This window comes from Ochotona princeps, chromosome X, assembly GCF_030435755.1.
Source record: "Ochotona princeps isolate mOchPri1 chromosome X, mOchPri1.hap1, whole genome shotgun sequence".
NCBI classification, from domain to species: Eukaryota; Metazoa; Chordata; class Mammalia; order Lagomorpha; family Ochotonidae; genus Ochotona; species Ochotona princeps.
In genome coordinates, this window is record NC_080865.1 from 94,537,825 (window position 1) to 94,564,970 (window position 27,146).

The 27,146-nt window shown below is 40.5% G+C and overlaps 1 protein-coding gene across 5 annotated transcripts in view; it reads right to left on the reverse strand.

Annotated features, from left to right (window-relative positions):
* ARHGEF6 (Rac/Cdc42 guanine nucleotide exchange factor 6) overlaps positions 1-27,146 on the reverse strand; it is a 106,788-nt gene that overhangs the window by 8,158 nt on the left and 71,484 nt on the right. The window contains exons 10-17 of one of the 5 annotated variants that reach the window (XM_058658281.1): positions 13,577-13,715; positions 11,568-11,627; positions 9,017-9,163; positions 5,803-5,889; positions 4,662-4,740; positions 3,508-3,650; positions 2,366-2,503; positions 832-852 (exon numbers count right to left, since the gene is read on the reverse strand). In XM_058658281.1, the coding sequence (XP_058514264.1) occupies positions 832-852; positions 2,366-2,503; positions 3,508-3,650; positions 4,662-4,740; positions 5,803-5,889; positions 9,017-9,163; positions 11,568-11,627; positions 13,577-13,715 (814 nt within the window). The remainder of the gene's footprint in view (positions 1-831; positions 853-2,365; positions 2,504-3,507; positions 3,651-4,661; positions 4,741-5,802; positions 5,890-9,016; positions 9,164-11,567; positions 11,628-13,576; positions 13,716-27,146) is intronic. The other 4 variants (XM_004587743.4, XM_058658283.1, XM_058658284.1 and 1 more) reach the window with 4 other exon arrangements.

The window sequence follows — 27,146 nt, forward strand, 5'->3', positions numbered from 1 at the left end:
AAAGATTTGTTTATTTTGAAACAGTTACAGAGAGGGGAGACATACAGACAAATGGGCGTCGGGAGAGATACCTTCCATCTGCTGATTTACTCTCCACATGGCCCCAAGAACGAGGGCTGGGCCAGGCTGAGGCCACGAGCCTCATTTGTATCTCCCACGTGGGTGGCTGGTGTGGAAACACTTGAGCCAATTTCCACAGCTTTTCCCAGGCCATTAGCAGGGAGCTGGGTTGGAAGTGGATCAACTGGGACACAAACCAGCAATATGGGATGCCAGCAACACAGACAGCAGCCTCACCTACTATGCGACAACACCGCTGGCCACAAAAGCCAAATTTTTAATTAGTTAATAAAGGATGTGCTGATTATCAAATTTACTTTTGTTACATAACCTTTGTCAATATCAAGTAACTAGATTAGACAGATTTGGAGAAAAACCTCCTCAGGATCATTTTATCCCAATCTTCGAGATAGATAGATAGATAGATAGATAGATATACATAAAATCAGTATCTTAATTGAAACAATTTGAGTTCTTTCACTTAGCCATAGTGATCCACTAAGACTTGAAAATCACATGCAGAAAAATAACAGGACAAAGGAAAGCAAGAAAAGTGGCATTTTAAGGCCTTATTAGGTGAAATGTTCACACGTATTTCACAGGAGCCTCCTCTCGGAAGAAAGTACTTACATGTCAGAATTCTATCTTCATCTTTCAAGCCACCAAGTATAACAAGGAACAAAGCAAGCATAAAGGAAAGTTTCATTCAGCAATAGCTATAGCACAGTAGGATGATGTCACTGTAAGCCAAAGATATTATTCTACCCTTACCTTTAAGATATAAGACATCCTCTAAAATGAATATGTAAAGAAAGAGAAGATGAGCGTGAGAGATCGATGGTTATGACCAAATCCATTTATCAATAATTCTAAAACAATATTTGAAATGTTAGTGTTATCATAAATTACAAAGAAAGAATATCATCCCATTTCCCACATTAGTTTCAGATGCCATCTTGTCATGCAAAAGCCCAAGGAATACAGTTCTGTGTGGAATTACAAATGCTGAAAATAACTTAAATACACACCATGTCATCAGAATATATTAATAATTCTCTTCCCTCAGCAGAAACAAAGTGACCATGCCTTGGTTTTAATAGATTAGTTATGTGAAGGATTAAGTTGACTTTACCCTTCAGAGCTCACCTTCACTTGATCCTAGCAACTGACAATTACAAATTTTCCACCATTTTAGAAAGGACCAAGGTAACTATAAAGTGGCACTCCTAGTTTAGGTTACCAAAGAAGAAACTGGGTGATTGCAGGAATTCCAAGTCAGTTTCCAAAGCGAATCTGTGGGAATGTGTCCCAGCCAAATTCTGAACTGAGGTGCACAATAAAGATTCAATTCAACGGTTATTTCTCCTACCACATCAACTTGAAAGAATCAAAGGTTCCTTTAGTGTCCAAATATTGGACTATTTTTACTACACTAAACTTTGGTGACAAAAATGAACTGAAACAGAAGCGTGGTGGTTTAAATGAAAACACCCTCAAAATTGAGCAAAGTCTGCAGCACTCAGAAAACACATTCGATACAGAAATAAATGTTGTCTGTACCATCATTCTAGTCTCCTGTCACAAGCTTAATGCTCATTCAACAAGATCCATTTAAAGAAAAGTCACAACTTGATAAGCATCCTTCCTGAAATACGAAATGATGAGAAAAAGACTCAGGGGGAAAAAAAATCACTATGAGTGCAAAAATCAGAGTGCCCAGTGACTATCTCCTGACTGCAAGTTCAAGGGGGAAAAGAAGCTCTGAAATCCCTAACTTATCCAAATATCAAATGTCCTTTAAGATCCTTGCAGAAAAACTTCAAGACATTCCTTTCATCAAATTCTTTACCCTTCCCAGCTAGAGTAAATAGCTTTCATACTTTGAGTTCATGTCTTGGTTCCATATACTTTATACTGATGTGATCTAATAAATCAAGAATGATGCAAAATGTTGAGTTGAGTCTACTTAGTTGAAAATTCAACTCAAATGAGGAGCTCTTGTTCACGACATGTGTATTTTGCTAACTAATTCAAAGAACGATCGCCACCATCACAAAAGTAAAGCAGAGTCATGCTTGGAAAACTCAGGTAGTGCACACAGACCCCGTGGCTACTCTGCAAATATTTTCAGATGGCCAACGGGGAAATGAAAAACCAACAAACAAAAATCACTGAGTTTAGCAATTCAAGACTAACTGGCATAGATCACTTCTCATGAGCTCTAGCACATTCCCACTGAACTATTTGTAAAACTTTATGATATTAGCTCATCAAAAGCATTTTATACCACATGTAACAAGATTACCTCTTTATAACCTAGAGCTGCTGATGGTCTAAGTGGAGGTGCAGGTCGCAGACAACTTAAACTCCATGGTTTTATAATTTGAGGAGGCTCCAAGGGTCCCCGGGGCTGTCCAGTAGAGCTAAAAGACTGGGAAAATGTCTGATGAGATATTGGCAATCTGCCACCTGAACCCGACCTCGTGCCACACGGTGAGCGAACAATAGCTTTATGGATCAACCAAACCAGCTGGAGAAAGGGAAAAATGGAAGAACAGAGTCTCCAGTCTGAGAACTGGTGTTCACCAGTTAACATTATGGGGTCTCAGGAACAACAAAAATGGACTCAGCATTTCAGGATTCTGTCCTCTCTTCTAGTATTTAGTGAAAGTCAGATAAATTCCCTCTGTAGCACAGGGAAGTGTAATGATAGTCTTGAGTTCAGTGATATGTTTGCCACTCTGCTCAAACAGGTTGCTTCATCAAACTCTGCAAAGTGAAGTAACTACTAGTCACTGAGAAGCCCAGATTTGAACCTGATCTGATGCCAAAGCTCATGTTCTTCCAACCACAATGCATAGTTCAGCGCCAGAAGTTTGGGTGCTACATGCTTGCGTGTTAAAAGACAACATAGCATATCTTCCTTTCCACTCAGCAAGTACAGTAAAATCTCATCAATTCAAATTATATGAATTCTAATTTCAGGAAAACACAGAAGACAATGCTGACAGAATGCCTTTGAAGATGATTACTGAGCAAGTGTGACAGCATGAGTGAGATTACATGGAGGTGTTTAAATTCTTAAAGAAGGAGACTATTTGCTCTAACTTACTACATTATTAATACGAGAGTAATGATTGCTAATCAAATCAAGTCTTTGCCGTTAAAACATCTTAGCAAGACTTCCGGTTAGAACGCTCTAGCAGTTAGTTGGAGTATTTGAATAGTGCTGAACAAAATTGCATACCTCTAAGTGAAACATTTTATTAATTTTAACAGGCCTCACCTTGAGAAATCAGAATTAGTGAGGTTTAACTGTACTTCAGACTCCACAAATATAGACTACCAAAAAACTAAGGGTGTGCTTGCAGATTCTTGTTAAGTCTTCAGCAGGTGAAATTCTATGAAAGACTCAATAACCTCTAGATAGAACAAGTAGTTACTTACAGAATGAGCACTACATGATGATGATGTCTTGGATAATGAACTGCAGGAAGCAGGTCCTCTAATCAGTCTGCTCAGCTGATCCAACCATTCCTGGAAGTCCTGGTTGTTGTTGCAATGGACCACAAGTCTATCTATCATGGTGCCTGGATCACCAAAAAATGAGCATTTGAAAACCAAAGGCAAGGATAACTTTGGGCCTATCTTATTTGTAAATGTACTCCACACAACTAGGACTTGGGTATCTGTTTCCAGGGGTCATGATCACCCATTGGATAACCATTTGAAACATTACTTCAACGAACAGAGAGGTCCTGTGGCAACAGAATAAACAAAGGTTTATGTATGGTTTTAAACTACCCTCGATTTCCACTGATTACAGGATCTTTAAAGTAGTGGGAAACTTCACTAGAAACAAATTCTCAGTCTCAAACTTTAATCACATCTAGTGCATAGTTTAAAATGAATGTATTCTGCTAATTCCCCCAGTATCAAAGTTGGAAAGAGAATTGACTAATCCTGATTATGGTATATGGTCAAACACCACATCCTGGGCTTCTTACAGGGAAAGAAGAGGGTACAGCTTAAAGGAACCAATATTCCAGTCTTGGCCATTGAATCATATCAGTGCAAAGTTCAGTCATTACATGTAAATCATAAGGTCTGGCAAAATGGCTCATTGGCCAGAGTGTCAGGGAGCACTATGAAAACTGGGAATTGGGCTCAGTTTGTGAAGGAAGTTTCATGGCTTTATAACACTGCTTAAAAGCACAACAAAATCTTAATAATTCATAAGCTGATGATAAGATTACTGATAATAGCCCACATCTTTAGCTCCTCTGCCACCAGGGAATTGATGACAGAGGGCCAGAAAGTTACATTCCCATCAGCCCATCTTTTATTGCCTCAGCTCTCACGAGTAACTTGTATGTAAGAGAAGACTGAACCTAATGGCAAACCTGAGCCTTTTAAATGACCAGGAGCCTTCTCTGTTCTCTCACTGGGTCGTAATTATCCCAGAAAATGGAATATACTTTTTCATGTCCACGTAAAACTTGCTTATAGGTGATATGACATAAAATAATAGCATTTATTTATTTAAACTCCACTTCAATCCAAAAAGGATTTGAAGTAACTAGATGAAGAAAATTACCTACCTGTGATTTCAAATGTGCAGTCATTTCCTTCAATTTCGTCTAATCTAGTCACCACCATTCCTGCTGTTGGTATTTTTCCCTGCAAAAAAAAAAAAAAAAAAAGATTCTTATTCATTCTGTGCTGATTACTGCACTGAAGTTTTCAGATTCTCTCCGAAATCACAGCTGAATTTATATCTCCCTGTTCTAACACATTCTAATCAGACAATAATGCAAGGGGAAAAAATATAGGTTGCATTTGGTCCACACATTCTAAACCATAAAAATCAGGATTTACAAAGCAGTTTAACACATTTGAAACATTTTTGCAGAAATCAGTAAGCAAAGGCTGAAACTTTATGAAAATCGGTGATTACCAGGCCAAGAATGTAACAGACGCTAGTAAGTTATAATACTCCATTGAGGTAAGTTTAATTTCCTGAGGAATGTAATGATGGCATCTTAGAAACCGGAATCACATGATGTGAGTCTAGTAAGCAGGAACAGGGCCCAGCTGTGTATTTTCTCAAGCCTAATGCTATGATTGTGAACAGTGCTATTACTAACTTACATAATGTTAAACTTACACTACTATTATGCATTTAAATTCTAGCTCCTAAACAGAGCAGAAGATATTCAGGATAAACTCATTGTACTCATATCTAGGTCACTAATCATCTTCCTCATAAGGTATTTAATCACAATGAACATTTCAGTTCTGCTGATCTGAACTTATAATGCTGTAGAGGAGGTGCTGCATTCAACGCTCACCTGAAGGTGAGTGTTTTGGCACCACTGGTTAAATCTCCACTTGGGATGCCTGCATCCTGTATCAAAGCACTGGCTCAAGTCCTACTCACTGGACATCTGATCCAGCTTCCTGCTAATGCATCCTGGGAAAGCATCAGAGGATGACCCAAGCGCTTGGGCCCCTGCCAACCACGTGACTAGAGTTCCCAACTGCTGACTTCAGCCCTGGCTGGGGAGCACATTGAATCCATGGATGGAAGACTGATTCATTCTCTCTCTTTCCCTCCCTCCCTCCCTCCCTCCTTCCTACTCTCCCCATCTACCATTCAAGTAGATGAAAATAAGTATCTTTAAAATGGTAAGCTCTTTTCATTATGGGTCCTGCTATTTGCTTTATATGAAGTCTACTAACCTGATAGATAAAGCCACTCATCCGAGGACTTGCAGACAACATTATCAAGGCATTTGGAAATAACAATAGGTACCGTTCTTCTTTTTCCTGAATGAAAAAACGTTACATGATAATACAAATGCGATGTTTCCATTTGCTAAGACTTCCGGAATTACTGCTTTTAAACACAGTTTTTACATTATCAACTACAACATCAATAGTGATTTTAAAAATTTATCCAACTTAAAAGCCCCAAACTATTTGAATTTTACTTTAATGCAGTTATGAACAGGAGTTCCCCTCTCTCCTTGCTATACATCACAGTCGATCCAAACATTCATGCTTGCCTCTCAAGTGTGTTAGCCTTCATACCATATTGTTTACACAGTAAGTGAGGCCCCTGTTAGTCTGGACACGAAATAAGCCTCCAGGTTCATAGAACGAAAATAGGATTTTAGCTTGAAAAGTGGTAAAAATTTTAAAAGGGGGTCTTGCAGGTGCTAGGCAGTGTATTATACTCTAATGTGGACATCACGTTCTTATTCACAATACTGTTGTTAAGCACTAGAGCAGGCAATTATTACATTCATGCAAAACAAATAAGTAAAGACATGGTTTCTGATTTAGGACTTTTTAATTGAGAAATGACAATTAAAAACATTTCACAGGGTACAATGTGAAGTTTTAAGTCAGGGATGCATTGTGTTTTTAATCAAGATCAATAGACTACCTAACACTTTACATTTTTTTTTTACCATTTCTTTATGGGAACAATACACGAAATCCAAATTTTCTAGTTGTTTTGAAACAGGTGAGGGAACTTCAAAGATTTCAGGGAAAATTCAGCCAGAAGACAAGTTTATTTTGGTTTAAAAAATTATATTCCTGCAGCTTTGCCATAATACACATGTTCACGAACATTTCGAATATTCCTCATACAATGCACTATTTTGAGCCACAATTTTTTCACTATTTTTTTAAATTTTTATTCTGAATTTTGAATTACGGTACAATTCCAGAGTCTTGGATTTAAGGAAACGTTAGACATGAGGGCTGCAATGAACCCATTAAATAAATTGCAATTAAAAAAAAAAAAAAAGCCCATTTGACTTCCATGCCCAGTCAGCTGAGCTACAGTGGCCCCCACCATGTTCCTCCTGTTGGGAAGAACGAGGCTTGGAGGCTAAGGCTTCTCACAGGTGCTCTGCAGCTGTGTTCCTTCGCAGCTTTCTCCTGTATGCCTTCCTGCTGCAGACAGCTCCTCTCCTCCTTCTTTCAGCAGCCCCTCTTACTCTGCTGGCATTTCATTTTGTGCCTGTAGTAATCGGCCTTCATTCGTCCCATGTGATCTTTGGCACACAATACCCCATTCCTTGACATTTTATTGCAAATTGCTTGCTGCCTTCATTTTCTCCCCATTGATCCCTCTCTAACTGCACCCTCATTGCTCTCTCAAAGTCATCAATAACTGCCTGCTAGCAAAATCCAATGGCTTCTTGGTCCTCACACTCCTTGACCTCTGAACCATCTGCAGCATTCTGCACATGGCCCACTTGCAATTCCTCCTCCTGCAATTTTTATTCCACACTCCTCAGATTCTTCTCTACCTGTCTCTTTGCCTTCTTTGCCAAGTGCTGATTCTTTCTTCTTTTCACCCAAGGGGTTTGCCCCAAAGGTGCACATGACTAATAGACTCACTGCATTAAGCTTCCCCAGGGTATCTGCATTTTAAATGAGATCTCTTATTAAGCCAAAGTAATGAATCTCTGGCAGGGATATGTCAGAGAGGATAGAAAGATGTTTTGGAAGCGGGAACATCCTTCTATCACAAAATAAATGATATCATGCGACACAGTCAGTCCTTCTCCCCCGCCCTGGTGCTTCCTAAAATAATCCATCTTCGGTCTTCTGTGCTTCTCTCTGGAAATTTCCTTCCTGGTAAGGCAACTCTGTGAAGAACTTCAAAACATCTGCCTCTAACCCTGGCCATTCACCCACATTTCCATGGTATTTTAACTGCATACAGGACAGTTCTACTTGAATATGTACAGTCTCATGAAAGTTAACAGGTCTAGGACCTAGTGCGATGGTTTGATTTGCTAAAAACCTCCCCTTGTAAGCATCAGGATCCCATATAGATGCCGCCTCATGTCCCAGCTGCTCCACTTCCCATCCAGCTCCCTGCTTGTGGCCTGGGAAAGCGGTGGAGGATGGTCCAAGTCCTTGGCACCCTGCGCCTGCATGGGAGATCTGGATCTGGAAGAAGCCCCTGGCTTCTGGCTTCAGATTGGCTGAGCTCTGGCCACTGTGGCCACTTGGGAAGTGAACCAGCAGATGGGTAATCTTTCTATCTCTCCTTCTCTCTGTAAATCTGCCTTTCCAATAAAGATAAAATAAATCTTTTAAAAAGGTAGCAGGTCTAAAATTAACATTAGTCATCTCCTCTAGCCCTCGGGTTACCACTTCCTGTTGACTGCCTCTCTAAAAGTATCTCAGAGTTTTCTTTCTATACTCCATTCTCATTACTTCACCTTCTTGGGGGATACTTCTCATTCCCCATCCCAGCTGACCTTTCGGCTCCTAGTTCCATTCCCTCTCACTCACATGATATATAAGGCTGTCCAACTAAGGGTCTCAAATAGTCTCTCACCATGTATCTCTACTCAGGACTCTTTCTCATTTTCCTATTACCTGCATAAATATGAATTCTTGCAATGACATCCAAGCTTCTTCATAACGTTGGCTCTACCTGACTCCATCTTTCTTTCACAACCGCCAACATGCTTCCTCTACTCCCAACAGGCAGATATCCTCACTATTCTAAAAAGAAGGGGAAAAAATTTTCCTGTTCCCTTCTGAGATGACAATGTGCTCTAATTTCTGGAATCCTTCTCTTATCTCTCTGTGGCCTTCCTCAAGTCTTATGTCCTTAAGGACTTCTTGAGCTTTCCCTTCTCTGAACATTTGTATATCCTACGGTTGACATGGTTTAGTCTCAGAGTAATTATCTGGCTTACTGTTTGCAACTTGTGTTTTAAAGGATTATTTGAAAGCAGGCATCATTTCCTTTTTCTTTACTCCTGTCCCTAACAGCACATAGTAGAACGCTGGGCGAAGAATAGGTGCTCAGTTTCTGATGGGAACGTTTGAACATTCAACCTTGATAGGAAAAACAATTCAAGGAACAAAAATATGGAAGAGAAAAGAAACAGCGTTGATATTTAGAGCTACTTACCTCACACATTCCAAATTGCACCATGACTTGTGACATGAACAACACGTTTCCCAAAGTTTTAATATCCTCCCCTTCCCATGCTTGGATAGGCTCGGAAAGTATCTGCAGTTCCAGCTGTTTTCTCTTTCTCAGATCTTGGCACTGCCCCTACAGAACCAAAGCAAAATCTAATGAAACAGGATCTCTTATGAAACAGACCGAAAACAAAGCCACATAAAGATACGGCTTTGGCTTCTCATCCTCTCGCTGGGTCCCTGTTTCTTGCCATGCATTTAATGATCCAACTTGTTCCTGACAGAAAGATCCACTCTTCTCGGTTCCTAGCCTGGAGCCTCCTGGAGTTGTGTTGGGTCAGGGCTTTACCAAAACATCCAGGTAAACTGATGTCACCATGGTGTCTTTGCCTCCCATAAGCAGTCTGGGAAGACAAGTGGCTGGGTCATGTGAAGCAGAGCCAGGAGCACAAGTGGGAGCAGCAGAGCATCTGGCTGTGCCCTCGCTCTGGGTCCTCTCCACTGTCTATCTTCGCAGGTAGAGGGCATTAATGACAAAGTAATCTGATTTGCTAATGTGCTCTGTTCCTAACAAGGTAATATATCGAGAATAATGAAACTAAAACCTGACTCCACAAGTTACAGAAAAGGAGGAAATGACATTCTTTATGCCATGGTGAATCAAAGTGATCTTAATGAAGCCTGTACACTATCCTGTGTTTTGTTTAGCGACTCCAGGTAAATTGCTATGGATGCAATACTAAACTAATTTTTTATTCCTAAAAGGATCAGAAAGTGATACACCTGAATTTCATGATGACAAACTGAAAATTAAAACCAAGAAAGATAGTTGACCAAGACTGTGGGAGATATAAATAATACACATTCATATTTATATGCACATACATATGTGTGTTTACATTTCTTTAAATCATTGCTTTAGAAACTTGAGGTTATCTCAGAGTAATTTAACAGTACTCATTCCAAATTGAGCATAAAAATAAGCATATGGTTATGGTTACACTACTGACTGTTTGAAAATGAATAAAATGGAACAGTTTTTTGTGATGTGTTTTCTATAAAATCTGTGCTATCCCTTTTAACTAAGTGGAGATTAGAGTAAACAAATTCATGGTGCATATTTTTGAAGCACCTATAGCAGGAATAAATACAGTATTGCCATAAAGCAAGTTTTACATAATCAGAAAGGAACATAATCTTTTGAGAAAGTGAAATAAGCCACTCACAAAAAATGAAACAGCATATGTTCTCTCTGATCTGGGACTACTAATAACACACAGCATAAAACTAATCTCTAAGTGAGATTAGCACACTGAGAATTAGCTGTACACAGCACGGATCTATATTTCTGAGTAATAAGATTGCCATTGTTGTTTTAGTTTACTTTTATTTTATGGAATTTTATTATTTTTTCCTCTGCTTGCTACATCATGATACCTTTATATATCAGAGAGTTAATCTTGTTACTGTGAAGCAAACAAGTATGCTACTGTGATAATCTGAAACACACAGTAAAGTGGAGACAGGGAGGGAAAAGGGACAGAGGGAGGGGAGGAACACTCATGCTCCTAAATCTATACTGTGAAAATTACAGATCTACTGATTTTATATAAAATTTTTAAAATGAAAAAAAGAAAGCAACAGAAAGAAAGTGATTTTTCTTTCCTTTCATATACAAAAAATAAGACACGTTAATCAATGCGAGAGGTTTCAGTGCGCTGTTCTAATAGGTTCAACCATGTAAAACAGCCAATATTTGACATCATTTGACCTGTAACAATAGCCATTTTAACAAAATTCTTTACTCTGATGTTCAGCTTGCTATTTAACCATGTCAGTTTCTAAGCTTTCCACACAGATAAAATTGAAGTGGTGGTGTTACACCATATCATTACAGTAAGGAACAACACATTTTATCCAAATCAGTTAGAACACTACAGAAACGTCTAAAATGCCTAAGCTTAATCAATCATCCAAAATAACTTTTTCTTTCCTTCTAAAATGGCAGCACACAGTTTCAGATGAGTGTTTCATGCTCACTAAACCAGACTATAGGTACATTCACTGCGAACCTATATAAAGCAATTGCATTTTCGTGGTTGGGTTTTTTTTTTTCTCCCTTTTAGATTTTATGACAGACTTCTTTTGCATACACAAAGAACAAACTCTCAGCTTTTGGCATAACTAGCTGAATCCAGTATTGATGCCAATCAGTGAATGACGAGTTACACAGACATAAGGTGAGCAACAGGGGTAAAGAAAAAAAAACGTGAAAGGAAACCCCCCACCCACATCAGTGCTTCATGTGGCCAAGACTTCAAATGTGCTTACTTTATACCCTCAGCGTGGCAACCTTTCATAGGTAAGCATGATTTGGGGAGGAGAGAATGAAATGAAACAATCACTGTGGTAGTATCACGAAAGCTATGGTTTCCATTTAAAGACCTTTGCATGAGGAAAGGAGTGATACACACAAGTCATTCTTTTAGGAATAAAGAAGACAAAATGGAAAATTATAAATGTAGAGCAATACTTACCATGAGAGTTTTGAATGCCACGATTGCCTTCAAAATATCCTGATGGTCTGGATGAGTATCCTAGCAGAGGAACACATTTGAAAACAGGATTAGGGCAGAATGGAGCAGCAGTGGCTGGGAGGTAAGGGTATGGGGCAGATGTGGCCACAGGAATAGCAGAAACTTTGGGAAATGATGGAACTGTTCCATTTTCAATTGAGGTGGTGGTAAAACACTATGCATGAAAAGAAAAAAAAATCAATCTTCGTGTACACTTGACTTAGAGATTAAAACAACAGAACCACATTTGAGTATTTGGAATATCAGTACCTCTAATTATTAGGTGATTAGGAAATTAGATGGTGTGGTGACACTTCATATAGGTGTGGTTATTGAGACAAGAGTTCCCATTTTCCTTTTTGCTGTTACATTTTGGATAACTGGTATTTAAGGACCAAGTAAGGATTTGGGGTGATATAATCAGGTTATATTTCATATCTAATATTGGAGTATATGGCATGAACACACGGACTCAGCCTTGGGAGCACATGTATTTAACCCTTGTACCTTAGCTGAGGTAAAAGGAAAATCTAATGTCCTACTCAACCAGACTTGGGTGGTAAAATACAGAGCTCAGAAGTAGTGCAGAGGTATGAACCATGCCAACAACAATGCTGTTCATGAACATGTAAGGCCATATTCTTTCACAGTAAGACTTATGCTTACCCAAATCAGCCAACCACTGAGAATTTTTGGTTGTAATCTGTCATTAGTCTGAAATCTAGTCAAATGGCCTTACTCAGTGGTATGCTCATATTAAAGGTACATGTTACCTGATGGTGGGACATGCAAGGTGGTCAAAGCCACATGGCCCACAGGAAATAGAGGCAGAGTAGAAAAGGGCTCCATTACAAGAGCAAGATAAAGGAGCCAAGCATCAGGAGACTCACAGGTATTTTCCTCCACAAATTAAGTGTGTGAGTGTGTGTGTGTGTGTGTGTACCAGAGAAGTACCAGAATGTGAGGACACTTGTTTCTGGAGTCCTGTGATAAGCAGGGAGGGGCAAACCTCCAACTGTTCAGTGAATGAGTCTGCCTTATGGAAAGGCATTCAGAGGTCAACACCTTCCTGAACCATAACAAACTCCATTCTGACAGCCTGTGCACATCAGCCCCTCACTGCCTCCAGCTTTCACGCAGGTCAAAGACCCTGAGAATGTGGTTTCCTCTAAGTACAAGCTTTCAATCCTTCTAAACACTGACAAGCCCAGCAGCATGCAACATTATTCTTTAAAGATAATCAAGCCCTTCAAAACCTCAAAACCTTACCCCAGACACAGGAAGAGCAACTAGGGTAAATACATCTGCGCTCCCACCTGCACCTCCAACCTCCCACTCACGGCTGCAGAAGGGGCTCAAGGAGCTGGCCCTGCGGATGGATTTTTAGGAAGAAGAGGATTTGGACTTGCGCTAAAAAATTCAAGCATCAGTCCTCATTGTCTAATAATTAGAAAAGATTTATGTTATAATTATTGCAAATAAACTACAAACTGATGAACAAAAACGTGAACAGAGTTTGATGTATATGTGCTGACTCATGCCAAGACACTGCAATGCTGCATCCATTAATCCATTTATTAGTCTTCAAGGACTATCAGCATCTTCTGTTCTAATTCAGTCAGAAGGCTAGATGATCAGAGTGATCTAGAGACAAACCCTGTTTAGAGTGAACGTATTGTCTGCATTTTCTGATTCTCATTTGCTTTATCTTCCACAAGCAAGTTGTTTGATATCCCACCACAACAGATTTCTTGTGTGGTTTTGACTGAATCGCCAGCTACAGATGAGATGACTAAAGACAATGCAAGTCAACAGGTAAGCCCTGACACGAGAGACACGGAGGGCCGAGGCTTGGAAGGGGAGAGGAGAGAGGGAGGAAGATCATGAATGCTTGGTAGCAAAGCATAGGGATCTCACTGTGCCTTAAAAACAAGGTACTTCCTGAATTCTTCAGCATTGCCTTCCCTTACCTCCATATGTCTCTCCAACTCTTGCAAGAGAGTAACATACTTTTCCAGTCGCATGAAGGGTTTGCTGAGGCTTGTGGTTAAAATGAGGATGCCTGGGCTGGATGCACCTTGATTTTCCATAAATTGTTCCAGATCATCACTAACCCAGAAAAAAATAAGAGTATAATTTTGTTAGCTGCAGAATAGCCCATGTAATTTACCTGAAAATATCTTATTTGCACAATGTGAAACCAAAGAGAAACATGTTTGCACTAGCACAGATGCTGCTCAATACATTTCAGCTCTGTTCACCTTTATTCACTTCTTCCTGCACAATCAGCCTAGTGGCCAGCACCAGGGTTCCAGTGGTAAGGCAGACACTCAGGATCCCTGGTGTCATTCATTTATTCATCACTTACTGATTGAACCTCTACTAAGTGAGAAGTGCTGTTTTCTCTGGAGGATGCAGCAGTGAACAAAACCAAAATCTCCACCCTTAAAGACGTATGCAACCAGTGACCTGGGGCACACCATCTATCAGATAGCCTGGAACTAACGTTAAAAATATGTTTTCTTCGTCATTTCAAATGCTCTTGCTATCAGCTGGTCAGAGTCAAAGGGCAGCAACTCACCAGCTTCTCCCTATCACTCACTCGTAATGTTCTAACAACAAGTCTTGTGTTCAGGCAACAGAGCATTGGAATCACAGGCACTTGCCTAAGATCTGAAATCAGTGCTGAGGGTTACTGGAACACTTCTCTGAGGCAACAATTCAGTGGAAAGAAAAACAATTAGCACTTTCTGAACTATGTTATCTTCCGTAAACATCTAATTCCCAGCTGGTGCTTTCTCTGCCACTTAGTATCCCGCCAGATTCACCTCCTTTCCTTCCCATGTGGGGGCTTTGGCATCATTTTCATATACACTTAAACACAACAGAATTGGAGCAGAAAAGCTCACCAACAGCCTTGTCTGAAGATTTGTCTTTCTCCCTGGATGGTCCTCAGTTGACTATGCATAGGCAGCTAGGCCAAAGGGTCCTTGGATCTGTTCATTTTCTTCTATCCAACCAACCCACTGCCTAAGCTCAGGCCTTCATCTCATCTGATCAGGTTCACTTCAGTAAGCCAACTGGTGTCCTGGCTTCCAGGCTCCTCTGTCCACAAACCATCCTACAGGTCACTGCTTTGTTTCCATTCTTTCTTTACTCAAGAACTTCCGAGTGCCCACCAGGTCAAGTCTTAACTCAGTGGCCCCACCAACTGTGCTCCTCACTCCACATGAGGAATTCCCTACTGCGAAGAAATCTACTTATCCCCCATAGACCAAACTATAGTAACAACAGATAACAAAGTGTGTTCACAGAAATTTGCTTTCAGTGCTAGGAGGGCTAGGGATGTAATGGATTGCAGGTGCTCCTTGTCAATAATAACGCACTCTCTGGTCTTGGGCTTTGATGAGCAGCAAACAAAAGGACAAAGTTTGAGCTAATGGGCCAGCAGCCATGAATTGTGCAGTAGCGCATATGCGTCAGATACAAGGGCTCTAAACGATTACCTCTGGGGAAGCTAGGTCTGGTCTGAGTGGTCAACCTCAAGCCACTGTTGCTGACCATTTCATCAGTCTCCACAGTCCTAATGCAGGAGTAGTGGAGGGAAAGCTAGCGCCCTTGACTTGCAATCATAAAAACAGGGTTGAATACCCTGGCTGAATTGCCTGAGCGTCAACTCACTCAATTGTAAACGAAAGACAAAACCCACTGTCTAATAAAATTATGGAGACTAAATAGTGGAGTTTTTAAGCCTATTGGTTTACACTAAGATCTTTATGTGTATTTGCTCGTATTTAGTGTTCAGAACATTTCAGCATAAGCATTATTCCCATTTTACAGAAGATAAGCATGAGATGCAGGGTGAGTAACAAATAGCTAGTAAACTTGGCAGGGTGGGGCTCCTCCCCAGGGCTGGAGCCAAAGCCTGGGATCTGTCCCTTACACCACCTTGTGTCTCTACAGGAATGTATTTTTTCAACTTCTAAGGAGTCAATATGCATTTTATCTTCACTCTTATTATTATTCCAATTCTAGTAAATATCTTGCTAAAATTACATGTTGAAAACCAACTCAGCATTTGTGATTACCAACTTAATGGAAAGTCAACTGATGTCTAATTGTCAACTAAGACTCTAAAGTGCATAAAAAGGTTTTAAAATTCATCACACACAAACATTTATAATTAAGAAAATAACCTGGATTTAGAGAGTGTGTTTGAGTAGAAATGCAATTTGAAGGAAGAGGCAGTTTCCTAATTTCTTTTCAATTTGGTAAACAAGCTTCACTTTCTGTAACTAAATGACTGCTTGCATCCTTAACATTCTAATTGATGCAAGTTACAGCAATTAAAAGCAAATGCTAATGGGTACTTTATTGCTTTCCATGACATTCTTCCAGCTTCTACGCCTGCTAAATGTTACTTAATTTTTTTAAAAAAAAATTACTATAAATCACAATGTTAGGTTAAAAAACTTCGATTATGTGAAGAAATTTTTACAATTGCAACAAAAAAAAAAGTGTTATAAAGCTACTGCTTATGTATGAGACATAGATCCTAAAAGACACTTGTAACTTAGATAAATAAATTTAATATGAAAAGTATTATGGTCACACAGAAATAGGTATATATGCGCATATATACATATATATGTATACGTATACTGTTAAGCTAAAGAAAGATCTGTGCCTTAAAAATGTAGCTTATAAAAAAAAAATGTGGCTAATAAATCTCGGCAGCCCGCTGGAGGCGGCAGCTGGTTAGGACTTGCTTTTCAATCTTAACATTTGCAGCATGTGTGAGGGGATTCAACAGAAGCAATTCTCATCACATAAACGCTTGAAATTCAACGTACATTTTTCTCATAGAATGAACAGGGTTCTAGTATGTTCTGAATTGCGCTGGAAAGATGGAAAAAACCTGTGCATTATCATAACACTCAAAGTTTTCACATCTCATACATCAGGATTTCTGTGGAATCTTTGCATAGCTTTCTAATTTTGGACACATGGTAATTGGACTTTATAGGGGACAGGGCTGTAATTAGATACATATATACGATGTGTAATGATCAAGTCAGCATAAGGAACATTTCTAGCTCATCACACATCATATCTCTATGATGGAAACCCACCCACTTTGCAGTCATTGAGAAATGCACACTGTCGCAGTCTGTGGTTGTGGCATTGCATTATATGACCTCAGAAGCACTTCCCCCTGCCTGTGTTGGTCACCTTTATCCGCACCTCTCCTTTCTGCCATCCCCAGTCTCCAGCGACCACTACTATACTCCCTACTCCTGCGTGATCACCTTTAGAAGATTTCACATATAAGACAGATCCTGTGGTCTTGGTCATTCTGTGTTCGGCTTATTCTGTTTAACATAATTTTTCCAGTTCCATTCATGTTGCTTCGAATGACAGGATTTCATCCCTCTAACTGGAACGATCACGGCTTTACCTAGCAACAGGTCAGAGATTCCTCCTCCCCCCTTTACTCTCCGACCAGCCTTTCATGGGAGTTGCCGTGGCCTAGAAAATGGAGGTGAGGCAAGAGAAGCTGAGAGGCTCTGGTTTCTAGCCAGAGAACAATCCCAGGCGGCCACTCCAGACTGCGTGCACCCCTACTTTCCTTACGTGGTGTCCCAGAAATTAGGCTGTACTAGGCTGGCTCTTCTCTTTTCTTTCTTTGTTTCTTTTTTCTTTCTTTCTTTCCTTCTTTCTTTCTCTCTCTCTCTCTCTCTCTCTCTCTCTCTCTCTCTCTTTCTTTGTGATCCTCATTCTTACTTGCTCCCCTCCCTGTTGCTTCTTAAAGAGAAACAGAACAGAATCAAAGTTCAGAACGTGTGCTAAGTCCCTATCCCCATAGCAAGTAAACAGACTCTGGGGGGGTTCTCAGAATCTATATTTGCTGGCAGAGAAGACAGAAGAGAGAGAGAGAGGAATAAAACAGGAGGAAAAGGATGCAGAGGTGTTTTCGAGTTACTGCAATGGTGAAGCAAGGTCCATATCTGCCTTAGCACCAACTCTGTCCTCCTCTCCCAGCTCTCTCAGACCCATTCCCTAGTGAAAAATGTGGACACTACAAGAAAGTCGCAGGAGACACGTGGTTATCTTTGTAATAGAGAAGCTACTCCCAAAAAGAGATAGGAACTGTGGTAGCAAGCCAGTGGGGGAGAGAGAGGGGAAATCCCAAAAGACTTCACCCAGGGGACAACAAAAGGCTGGGGCAGCCATTCAAATATATGTAAATATGGGAACACATCAAGTTGGGGTCTGACTACATATCCAAATTCAGGCAATGCATTAGTGTATTTTTAACAAGGCACCTGCATGCAATCATACAATTTTAAGACTGGATGCCCTCTCACGGCCACTTTGTCATGAGCATTTCTGATTACACACTGCCACCTAGTGACTACATGGAAATAGTTCACCTGAACAGCATAGCTTAAGCTGGGAAAGAATAGAAAGCCACCAGGGTCCCTATTTCAGCAGCAATCTTCATCTAGTGATTTTGTTGGGAATTGTCACTGAATTTCGTTTCACTCTGAGCTGTCGCTAATGTGCCAGTGCAAATCACAATGAGATTCCAAGGAAAATAGCTGAGTTACATTAAAAACACATCTGAGGAAAACCCCATTTATTTTAATTTTCATCCCTGACGTGTAAATAAACCAGCAAGATAAAAATTCAGTTCTATGGGGACTCCAGCGAGCCTTTCATCTTCTCAGTGAGTATCACATATTTCTCAAAAAGTCACCAATCCAATTTCAAGCATAGGATTATAACTCGCAAAAGAGTTGAGAAACTTCAAATGAAGCGTGCGACAAACTGTAAAGCATACTGTTTGAAGCGACCTCTACTACTGAATGTAAAATTAATTTTCTGACATATGCAAATGGAGTCAGTAGCATTTTAGCATAGAGCATTAAAATAGAAACTTTTTAAATGCTGCAAAAGTTTATCATTTGAGGCAAGCCAGTTATTTCTGGTACTTATCCAGAATTGCTATTCTCATATTAAAAGGAAAAAGCACATTAAGCAATGAACTACCATAAGGGGTTCTCATTTAACTGCATGAAGACACTTTCCCTCATACACACAGGAGCTCTGTGGCGCCATTAAAGGAAAAATGCCTCTGAAGCACTTGTTTTCTTTGGCATCGATGCATAACAAGTATGAAAATACTCCTGAAAATGAGCAAAAAGTAAAGTTTAGGAACGTGGTTCCCTCTGGTGAGGAAATCAAGGGTGAGAAACATGGGCATATACAAAGGACTAGAACTTCATCTATAACTTGTGAAGCTAAAAAGTGGCTGCAAATATGGATCTACACTGTGCTACACTGTTCCTTGTATGTTTCAAATACATCATGCTCCTTTCTGAAAAGTAGCTGTTGCTAGACAATGAAGAAAATATATATGGGCATGATGAAAACTACCTAATCTACATGCTCTGTACTTTGGGTACATCATACCATTTAATCCTGACAACAAACCTGCAAGACGGGTGATTTTATACTCATTTTACATGAGAGGAAACTAAGACTTAGAACTTGGGCAAGTTACCTTGTATAATCCTACGCCGAAATGGTAGACCTGCAACTAAGACAGTACAAATGTGGTAAAAAGTTTAGGCTCAAATCAGAGGGCAGCACAAAGGGATTTAGAAGAGAGTGGTGAACCATTCCCTTTTCAAGCTGGTGGCATGAGATACTCTGATGGAACTAGTGGCACTGTGCGAACTCTAAGAACAACCATTTGAAATCACTACAAATTGTCCTAATGGCTGTTGGTAAATGCAGAAACATTTATTTAAAAAGATGTACTCAAACTCAGTAAGAACAGAGGCTTTGTAGCATTTGACCAGTGACCCACTCTCTTCTCTCACACCTCCATCCCTCTCAGAGAAGTTTGCCAAATACTCCACTCCAAATGATGGCAGCTGATCAGCCCAGATCTGAACCTATCCAAAGCCAGGAGCCAGGAGGGGTGCAGGGTCCCAAGGCTTTGAGAAATCCTCGACTGCTTTCCCAGGCCACAAGCAGGGAGGCGGATCAGAAGTGAAACAGCCAGGACACAAAAGGGACGTAGGGACATTAGTGTGCACCGCCGTGGCAACCCAGAAACAACTTTTTTTTTTTAGATGTTACTTAGTCTTTGCATGTATTACATGGTCCAGGAACAAACTTTTCTTTGCATGCTTCAAAGTGGGCAGGGATGGCGGAGGCAGGGAGTGGGGAACACTTCATTGCAACTAATAACTAAAAGTTTATCTAGCTCACAAGCTTGCTTAAGAATCAGAGTGTAGTTGCTTATGAAAGACTCACAAACGGTGAATTTATATGCAGTTGTGCTGTTACTATTTTATTCACCTTAGGAAGCTTTAATGGTTTATGCAATTTTCTTTGAAAGGAAATTGAGACCTTTGTGAGAGGGTCTCTACTCATCCATGAAAAATTCTTCTTTTTTTATCTGTAACCTTATTGTCAATTCAGAAAAAGAATCAGATGTGATTTTCGCTATTTGCCTGGTCACCTGTAAAACTATATTAGTAAACTGAATATTGTTCCTATTTTCAATGAAACTGCAGTTATCTAGGGCATTCTTAATTATAGCTGGCTCAACAAGATACTGACATTTTGACTGGTACACCTATTATTGCTATAATAATTTTACAAAAGTGGAAGGAGAGCTCAAGTGCTTAGGCCCATGTGCTCACAGGAGAGACCAGAAACCAGTCCCAGGCTCCTCACGCTGAACTGGCCCTGCTCTAGCTGCTGTAGCCATTTTGGCTGTGAACTAGCACATAAAAGATCTCTCTCTCCCCCTCCTCCTTCTCTCCATCTCTCCCTTCCTCTTCCTCTCCCTCCCTCTCTCCCCTCTCCCTCCCTCCCTCCCCTCTCCCTCTCTTCCCCCTCCCTCTTTCTTCACCTTCCCTCTCTCTTCCCCTTCTCTCTCTCCCCTCTCTATCTCTCCCTCCCTCTCTCTCTGCCTCTCTCTCTCTCTGCCTTTCTACCTTGCTCTCTCTCCCTTACTCTCTCCCTCTCTCTCTTCCTCTCTCCCCCTCTCTCTCCCTCTCTTCCTCTCTCCTTCCCCCTCTCTCTCTTCCTCCCCCCTCCCCCTCTCTCTCTGCCCCCTTCCTCTCTCCCCCCTTTCTCTCTCCCCCTTTCTCTCTCCCCCTTTCTCTCTCCCCCTTTCTCTCTCCCCCTTTCTCTCTCCCCCTTTCTCTTCCCCCTTCCTCTCTCCCCCTTCCTTTCTTCCCCTTCCTCTCTCCCCATTCCTCTCTCCTCCCCTTCTCTCTCTCCCCCTCTCCCTCTCTTCCTCTCTCCCTGCCCCTCTCTTTTCCTCCCCTTCTCTGTCTCCCCCCTCTCTCTCCCTCCCTCCCTCTCTCTCCCTCCCCCTCACCCCTCTCCCCCTCTCTCCTTCTTTCTCTCTCCCTCCCTCTCTCCCTCTCCCTCTCTTTCTCTCTCTCTCTCCATCCCTCTCTTTTCTCTCCCTCTCACACCCCCACCCTGCCCCATGGTGTAACCCTGCCCTTTACATAAATAAATGCAGAATTACACAGAGAGAAGGAAGGACAGAACAAGAATTTTCCATCTGTAGGTTCACTCCCCAAATACACCCGGAGGCCAGTGCTGGGCAGACTGAAACCAGGATGCTGGACCTTCTTCCAGGTCTCCCAAGTGGGTGCCTGGCCCAAGCCCTTGGGCACTTCTCAGCTGCTTTCCCAGGAGCACTAGCAAGGAGCTGGATCAGAAGTGGAACAGTCAGTACTCAAACCAGCACCACAGGGGATGCCAGCATTGCAGGTGCTGTTCACCTGCTCCCAATGTGGGTTCCAATAAATGTTTACAAAAGTTAAAAAGAAATAAAGAATGTATCTGATGGATTTACTAATAAAACTGGAAAGAAAACAGTGAACCTGAATATGTCAACAAAATTTTATAAATTTAAATGTAAAGAGAAGCAATAATTTTTAAAATGGAAGACGAGCCAAGAACTGTGGGAAAGCAGCAAAAGGTGTACCAGGCACATACTGTGAATAGAAGTGGAAGAGACAAAGAGAAAGAAACAAGAAATATGTGAAGTAATTGCAAAAGAGAACTTTCCAAAAGTAATGAAAGATAATGAAGCACAGATACAGCTTCCTTAGAGAACACCAAGCAGGATAAACAACATCAAAAAAAAAAAAATCGAAATGTTGAAACTACAGAAAAGCAAAGATAAAGAAAACCTTGAAGAAACTCCTGGGAGAAAACATAGAAACTCCCAACTGTTGGTTTGCTCCCCAAATGCCTGCAACAGCCAGGGCCATTCCAGGCCAAAGCCAGGAGCCAGGAATTCAAGTCACCCACAGGGGTGCCAGGGACACAACCAGCAGAGGCATCACTTGCTTCCCGCAGGTGCTGGATCCAGAAACAAACCAGCGACCCCCGAGCCCAAGCCAGCCAATACTGTGTGCTCCTTGGCTGTGCCAAACATCTACCTTCCTAGAATGCTAACTGAAGATGGCCTCAAAGTTGTCAGCACAAGAATTGTCCTGTATAAATATATATATATTTCAGGAAAGAAGAAATAATGAAGTTTAAAAAATAGATCTGGATTTTTAAAAGTTTCAGAATACATGAAAAATGAATGCCAATAAAATCCTCTTCTTTGGTCATTGCCGTGGTATAGTAGCCTAAGCCTCTACCTGTGACACGAGTGGGACTGGTCCATGTTCCAACCACTTCCAATCCAGCTGCTTGCTTATGGCCTGGGAAAGCAGAGGAGGATGGCTCAGGTGCTTGGACCTCTGCACCCACATGGGAGACCCAGAAGTTCCAGGCTCTTGACTGAACTAGCCCAGCTATGGGTGTAGTGGCCATGCAAGATCTCTCTCTGTCTCTCTGTCTCTCTCTCTGTCTCTCTCTCTTTCTCTCTCTCATTCTCTCTTTGTGTCTCTCCTTCTCTCTATAACTCTACCTTTCAAATAGAAACTTCTAAAAATCTTTCTTGATACAACAGAAAAGTATTTTCACAGCAGTAATTAACAATAATGTATTAGGTGATTTTACTTTATAGATAAGAAAATACACAGTAAGAATATTTCAATAAATGGGATAACTGAGAACGCTACTGGTACATTGCTTAGCAGAAGTGCTTCTACATTTAACTGTGAATGGGTGATTCAAATTTTAGAGAAATCACTAAAACTTTCTGAAATATAATGAGAAGAAAACATAAAATTTTGGGAAATAGTTCATTAGAACAGAGAAGACAGAAAAAGGAAAAAGAAAGAAATACCAAATACATCCAAAGTGTAGTGGATGAAAAAAGGTTACAAATCATGGTAGATTTTAAACCAATTATCAGTGATCACTTTAAATGCAAACAGTCTATCAAAAGCCAGAGGCCAAGGTGCAGTATTTGCCATAGCAGTTTCAGACCACATATGGGACGTCTACATCCCTAGTTAGGGTTTGAGTGTTAACTCCACTCCTCATTCCAGCTTCCTGCACACCCTGGCAATTAGCAGGTGATGGATCGAGTACTTGGATACCAGCCACTCATATGGGATAACAGATTGAGTTTCCAGATTCTGCCTTCATTTGACATAGTCCCAGATGTTGTACATCTTTAAGCAGTGAACCAGTGGAGAGGAGATCTGTGTTCTCTCTCTCTCTCTCTCTCTCTCTCTCTCTCTCTCTCTCTCTCTCTCTGTTGATCCATCTCTCCTTTCCAAATAAATAAGATAAAAATGTTAAGAAACACTGTTTTCTTCCCTGAGTATGCTTTCTTTCAGTAGAATTTATTTCCTGTTGTATAGATAATAGTAACATCTGTATGTTAATTATTTTATTATTTATGTCTCTTAATCTGCCTTCTAATCCTGAGCTTTCCTGAGCTAGACTATTAAAGCAACCTGCCAAATTAGTATTTAAAAATGTTAGGAAAAGCACAAGAGCTTTCCAGAGTGGATAAAAATATTAAATCATATGTTGTCTACAAGTCATGGATAAAAGTCAAGGGATAGGATCCAGTGCAGTAGCCTAGGGGCTAAAGTCTTTGCCTTGAACGCGCCTGGATCCCATATGGGCGCTGGTTCTAATCCCAGCAGCCCAGCTTCCCATCAGGCTCCCTACTTGTGGCCTGGGAAAGCAGTTGAGGACGGCCCAAAACCTTGGGATCCTGCACCTGCGTGGGAGACCTGGAAGAAGCTCCTGGGTCCTGGCTTCGGATCAGCACAGCCCTGGCTATTGGGCCACTTGGGGCCTGAATCATCGGATGGAAGATCTTCCTCTCTGTCTCTCCTCTCTATACATCTGCCTTTCCAATAAAAAATAAATAGATCTTTTTCAGAAAGTCAAGGGATAAGGAAAGAAAAGAAAGCTGGGCCAGCCCATACTATTAGATAAAACAGGCTTCAGTCATGGGAAATTATCAGGGATATGAAGCAAAATCACATAGTGACAAAGGAATCAATTCTTCAACAAGATACAACCATCTTCACACAGAGAATCAAAATACATGAGGCAAAATTGATAGAGCTAAAAGAAGAAATAGGTAAAATATTATTGTTGGAGACTTAAATAGCCACCCATCAGTAATTGACAGAAGCAGTGGAAAGAAAATTAGCAAAAATACACCTGAACTGAACAGCACCATCAATCACATGGTTGTAATTGACATTTACAGAATATTTCATTTGATAATTATACCTTTTTTTAAAACTCATACGGAACATTCACCTAGATAGATCAATGCATGGGCTAAAAACGAACTAAGTTTGTAAGAATAGAAGCTAACAAATGGGCTTGACAATTAGATATCTGCATGCGAAAGAATGAACTTGACTCTCTCACTCCACGCATAAGACCTAAGTCAAAATGGGTTAAAAGATCTCCAAGTTGCAGCTACATGTATAAAACTCATACAGAGGGCCCGGCGGCGTGGCCTAGCAGCTAAAGTCCTTGCCTTCAACGCCCCAGGATCCCATATGGGCGCCGCTTCTAATCCTGGCAGCTCCACTTCCCATCCAGCTCTCTGCTTGTGGCCTGGGAAAGCAGTTGAGGACGGCCCGGTGCTTTGGGTTCCTGCACCCGCGTGGGAGACCCGGAAGAGGTTCCTGGTTCCTGGCTTTGGATCGGCACAGCACCGGCCATTGTGGCTCACTTGGAGAGTGAATCATCGGATGGAAGATCTTCCTCTCTGTCTCTCCTCCTCTCTTTATATCTGACTTTGTAATGAAAATAAATAAATCTTTAAAATAAAAAAAAATACCTTTAAAAAAACTCATACAGAATAGATGCCTTAGATTGAAATAATCATGACTTGGGTTAGGCAATTATTTCTCAGTATAACAGTAAACACACAAACAACAACATATATATGTATATATAGGATATTATGAAAATTTAGACTTTGGTACTTCAAATGACATCAAGAAAAGAAAACGGCAACCCTCAAAGTATGTGATAGTGTTGCAAACTCTAGCTCTGAAAATAGTTTAGTATCCAGAATATACAAAGAATAGTTGCAACTCAGCAATGGAAAGACGAATAACCCAATGATAAAATGGCTAAAATATCTAAAAAGACATGCCTACAGGAAACTATTAATACTCAATCAGCAAGATAAAAAACCATGTTCAACATCATTATCCATTATATTAACAATTATTCGAAGGACTGCTACTTGGTTAGGGGTTTCTTCAAAGGGGCAATAGAAATGTCTTGAAATTAGACAGTGGGAATAGCCACACAGATTTGTGAATATAAAAAGCACTGGTTGTACACTTTAAAGGGTGAATTTTATAATATGTGAATTACATCTCAATACAGAGAAAGTAATCTAATTATAAAATAGGCAAAAGATCTGAATAAACATTTCTCCAAATGAGGATATGCAAATTGCTAATAAGTGCACCAAAGATGCTCAACATCATTACTCATTAAGAAATGAAAATCAATAACACAATTGAGAGACTGCCTCATCCCCACTTACACTGTTAGAATAAGAAATAACAAATTATCAGTGTAGATCTGAGAAAGAAACCCTCAGATACGGCTGATGAGAAAATTAACTGCTGTAGTCGCTTCGGAAAATAGTCTGATGGTTACTCCAAAGGTGAACCAGAGTTACAATATGACCCAGCAATTCCATTTCTATGTATCTGTTCAAGCGAAATAGAGGGGCTGGTGCTGTGGCACAGTGAGTGAAGCCACCGACTCCACCCTATATTGGAACTTGTGTGAGTCCCAGTTTCTCCATTTCAGATCCACACACCTGCTATTGCACTTGGGAAAGAAGTGAAAGATGGGCTGTCTTTGGGACCCTGCACTCACATGGAAGAACTGGATGAAGCACCTGGACCTGGCTTTGGCCTGGCCCGACCCTGGCTGTTGTGACCAGTTAGGGAGTGAACCAGCAGATGAAAGATCCCTCTGTGTCTCTGCCTCTCACTATTCCTCTCCATAACTCTGTCTTGCAAAGAAATCAATAGATCTTTTTAAAATTTTTAAACAGGTTAAGAGAAATGAAAACATTCTCATAAAATATTTATACATGAATAGCCTTAGTGCTATTCACATGCTCCATCAACTGGTGAATTGAAGAACATATTATCTCTAGATAATGAAACGGTATTTGGCAATTTTTAAAAAATGATGTACTAATACATGCTACAATGAGGACAGATGTCAAAAACATTATGCTAAGTGAAAGACGCCAAACACAAAGGGCCATATATGCGTGATTTTACTTCAATCAAATGCCTAGCACAGGCAAACTCACAGTGACATACAGTATTTCAGTGTGGCTGACTTGGGGTGGTGGAGATGGAAAGAAAGGGTGAGTTTGTACTAACCTGTGTGGATTTGTGCAACAGTGATGAAAATGGCCTAAACTTGATTGGAGGTGATATTTGCACAACACCATGACTAATCAATTCATTATGTACTTTCACATAGTAGATGAGTTATTTCTTAGTAAAACCATTTTACACGAGAGAAAATGGGATGTTCTATTGCTTAAGTTAAATGGGAAGTAAGTACATAGCTACACATCTTACTATGATTCTTTAAATTTGCATTTAGATTCCTCTTTTTGTAAAAAAAAAAAAGTATCTTAATTTTTAAAAATCTTTGCTTTTTGAGGTCTGGCAGACCAAGATTCAGGCTTAACCACTTAACAGCAATAAATTCTTGGATGATCATTTAACCTAAGCCCTCCGAATCTGTAAAGAAGAGCTGGTAACTCCCTCAAAGACTCTTACATATTTTGCATTGCATGTTGTCAGTGCTAATATTGGCTAATGGTAGCTATACACCATTGAGCTGCTTGCCTAGAAAACCTAAGTCTCTCCTTTTTTAAACACCCAATTCCAACTTACTAGCCCACAAGAGTTTAAAATTTGGGGCAGGGGAATAGATTTGGCCTTCAAATAAGTCCCACTAAATTTAATCTTAAAATTTCTAGACACAGATACCTCTGGGAACCATTACGCTAAATAAAATCAACCAGCAGCCCCCCCCCCCAATAAATCATGTGTCCTGTAA